General features: G+C 35.8%; 2 protein-coding genes across 2 annotated transcripts; both read right to left on the reverse strand.

Annotated features, from left to right (window-relative positions):
- Positions 1-1,127: 1,127 nt before the first annotated feature.
- On the reverse strand, positions 1,128-2,381 carry LOC128126158 (zinc finger BED domain-containing protein RICESLEEPER 2-like). Its single transcript, XM_052763927.1, has 3 exons — positions 2,329-2,381; positions 1,317-2,241; positions 1,128-1,262 (listed from the first exon to the last, which is right to left on the reverse strand). The coding sequence occupies exons 1-3, from the start codon at positions 2,379-2,381 to the stop codon at positions 1,128-1,130; spliced, it is 1,113 nt and encodes a 370-aa protein (XP_052619887.1).
- On the reverse strand, positions 2,378-3,064 carry LOC128126159 (zinc finger BED domain-containing protein RICESLEEPER 3-like). Its single transcript, XM_052763928.1, has one exon. The coding sequence runs from the start codon at positions 3,062-3,064 to the stop codon at positions 2,378-2,380; it is 687 nt and encodes a 228-aa protein (XP_052619888.1).
- Positions 3,065-3,271: the final 207 nt, after the last annotated feature.

The following is a 3,271-nucleotide window of genomic DNA, read 5'->3' on the forward strand; positions in this document are numbered from 1 at the left end:
TGGATTGGGCACAGTTTAGATCCGGGAGTATGGATCAGAACATGATTTGGGTATAGTAAATTGTCCCTAGTACGGGAGTATCGATTGGGCACAGTTTTATATTCAGGAGTATGGATCAGACCAATAGGTAAACTTGTTATTAATCCGGGAGTATGTAGGAATGGCAACGGGGCGGGTTCGGGGCGGGGCATGGTGTCCCAAACCCGAACCCGATTTTCACATATGTACCCGAACCCGACCCGATACCCGACGGGTTTCTTATCGGGGCGCCCCGTCGGGGCTGAAACTTTCCCCGAACCCGACCCTAAACCCGAAACCCGATAATTACCCGATAACCCGACCCTATAACCCGAAATATGGCAGAAAAAAAAAGAAGGAAAAACTACAAATACATAATGATAAATTAAGACGTTGCATAGGCTTAAAATACCAAATAAGTTCTTCAATCATTTAACCAAATAGAAATTACTAATAGTCTAATATTGTAACATCAACCAACCAACCAAAACATCCAAGTACACAACATGAAAAACTAATTCATCACAATAATACATTACCAATTAACATTAAAACAAAGTTACAAACTCAAAATCAAACAAAATCATCCAAACTTGTTGTCCCGCTTTCTTTAGTGTTTTCCTACAAAATATTAAACAAACTCAAAATCAAACAAAATCATGGAAACGATATAAAATTAATATTTTTAGAAGTGTCGTTTTACCTCTTCCACATCATAATCAAATTCAACAGAACGACAATATGCCTCGGTCTCTTCAGAACAAGTTGCTACATAAAATTAATATTATTAATATGCAAAAAAAATCACAATTTCATATAATTAATATAAAATAGTATACTACCTCGAATTTCATTCAACAACCAACTTTGAGCACACATTAAAGCCTCCAATGTCTTTGGATGAAGTCGACTACGATGAGGACTTACTAATCTTCCACTAGTGCTGAAAGCTGATTCCGAGGCAACAGTGGAAACAGGAATAGCTAATATATCTTTAGCTATCCTATGTAGTGTCGGGTACTTAATCCCATTTGTTTTCCACCATGCCAACAAATCAAGTTCCATATCTTTAGGCAACAATTTATCCTTCAAGTAGTTATCCAACTCACTCATACCTCCTGATTCATCATCATCTCTAGTAATAGAAGCAATATCTGATAAGAGCTTTTTGAATCCAACACGATGACCGGAAGAGATACTAGAACCAAATGAAGATGAACCAGGAACTGAACCACCATAAAAACCTAATGTTTATTATAAAAATGTTAATAATTTAAGATATGATCTATTTATTATACAAACAATAAGAAGAATATAATACCTTCACTCTTCCTTTTTTTAGATGCATTACTTGACACGTACTCTTGAAACAAAGTTTGGACAAACGCCTCCAAATTTTGAAATTCAATCTTTGCCTTTTCTTCTCCATAAAGTACAGGAAAAAGTAACTCCACAAACTTTAATTTGTATCGTGGATCTAAAACCGCTGCCATTCCCATTACCCCATGAATTACAGACCAATACTTATTGAACTTAGAAACCTTTTGGTCAGCCATCATCTTAATCTCCTCAATAGGAGATTTCGTCCACTCACGCAAAGAATACCCAATCTCACATATCAAAGGAAAGAAAACATTAGCTGTAGGATACTTTGAACCAGAGAACATAACAGTCACCTCATAAAAAAGTTGTAATCTTTCACAAATCTCACTAGCCAACTCCCAATCCTTTTCTGTAGGAAAACATGTATACTTCGAGTCTCTTGTCTTTACCCGATCGAAAACCTCTTTGTAGCTTATAGCAACACTCAACATCAAGAATGTAGAGTTCCACCGTGTCTTGCAGTCAAGTATCAACTTCTTTGAGTATGGTATTCCCAACTGTTCTGCTGCTGTCACAAAATTTTGCTCCCTCTTTGGTGATGCAGACCAAAATGCAACACTCTCTCTGATTCTCTCAATCTCAAATTTAATGAGAGATAAGCCATCTTGGACAATAAGATTGAGAATATGTGCGCAGCAACGCATATGAAACAAATCACCATTCATCATTAGTGATTTTAGAGGAAGTTTCTCTAATAATATCCTGATAATTGCATCATTTGTGGTGCAATTATCCACAGTAAGAGTTGACACTTTCCTATCAAGATTCCAATCACACAAAGTAGTATAAAGTATGTCGGCAAGAACATCAGATGTATGCGGACAAGGCACGTAAATAAACCTGTTTAAGAATATATAAATATATATGTTAATATTAACATATAAATAATAAGTACGTATAAATTATAGTTAAATAAGTATAATATACCTCATAATTCTGCTTTGCAAGTTCCAGTTTTGATCTACAAAATGTGCTGTCATTGCCATAAATCCTTTTTTTGATGATTAGATGTCCACATATCAGTAGTAAGTGCAATTCTGCTTTTGGTCTTTGCTAACAAACTCATAGTTTTATCCCTTTCGTAATCATAAATTCTTTTGATGTCGTCCTTGATGGTGTTTCGACAAGGAACCTTAAACAAAGGTTGAAGACCTCCCACAAACTTCCTAAATCCATGATGCTCTACAATTGAAAGCGGATACTCATGCACAATAATCATTTCAGCCAAATCCTTCCTAGAAGTATCAGCATTAAATGTATAGTTTGAAACATGCGTTGTAGTACCATCTAATTTCTTTTTTTCTTGCACCAAGATAGATTGACGAATATCTGGATAAGGTTTGTGTAAACAACGCTGATAATGTGCAAGTAAATGTTTTGTGCCATTCTTGCTATCTGCACCCAACACTTTAGAGCAATGTTTACATCTTGCTTTAACTTCATCATTCAATTTAAATTTTATAAAATGTTGCCATGCCGGTGAACGTATTGCCCTTTTCGAACCAACAACTTCATCTCCATCTTCATCAAAAACTGTGTCTGTATCATTAATATTTGTTCCATCTTGTTGATCCACAGAATCAGTATTTTGTTGATTAGAACCCGAACCTCCCACATCTTGACTACTTGCAGTTGGAGCATGATTTTGACTAGTTGAATTCATATTTCCTGAAAAATATTAGTTTACCTATCAGGACATTATTCTTAACCACACAAATGAAAAAGATACAGCCATACAGGGTCACAGTGAGCGATTGAAGAGAAATTACTTTACAGATACAGTCATCCCTAGGAGTATGGATTAAGACATAGTTAATTGTCCCTAGTCCGGGAGTATGGATTGGGCACAGTTTTAGATCCGGGAGTATGG

This window comes from Lactuca sativa, chromosome 5 (genome assembly GCF_002870075.4).
Source record: "Lactuca sativa cultivar Salinas chromosome 5, Lsat_Salinas_v11, whole genome shotgun sequence".
NCBI lineage: Eukaryota > Viridiplantae > Streptophyta > Magnoliopsida > Asterales > Asteraceae > Lactuca > Lactuca sativa.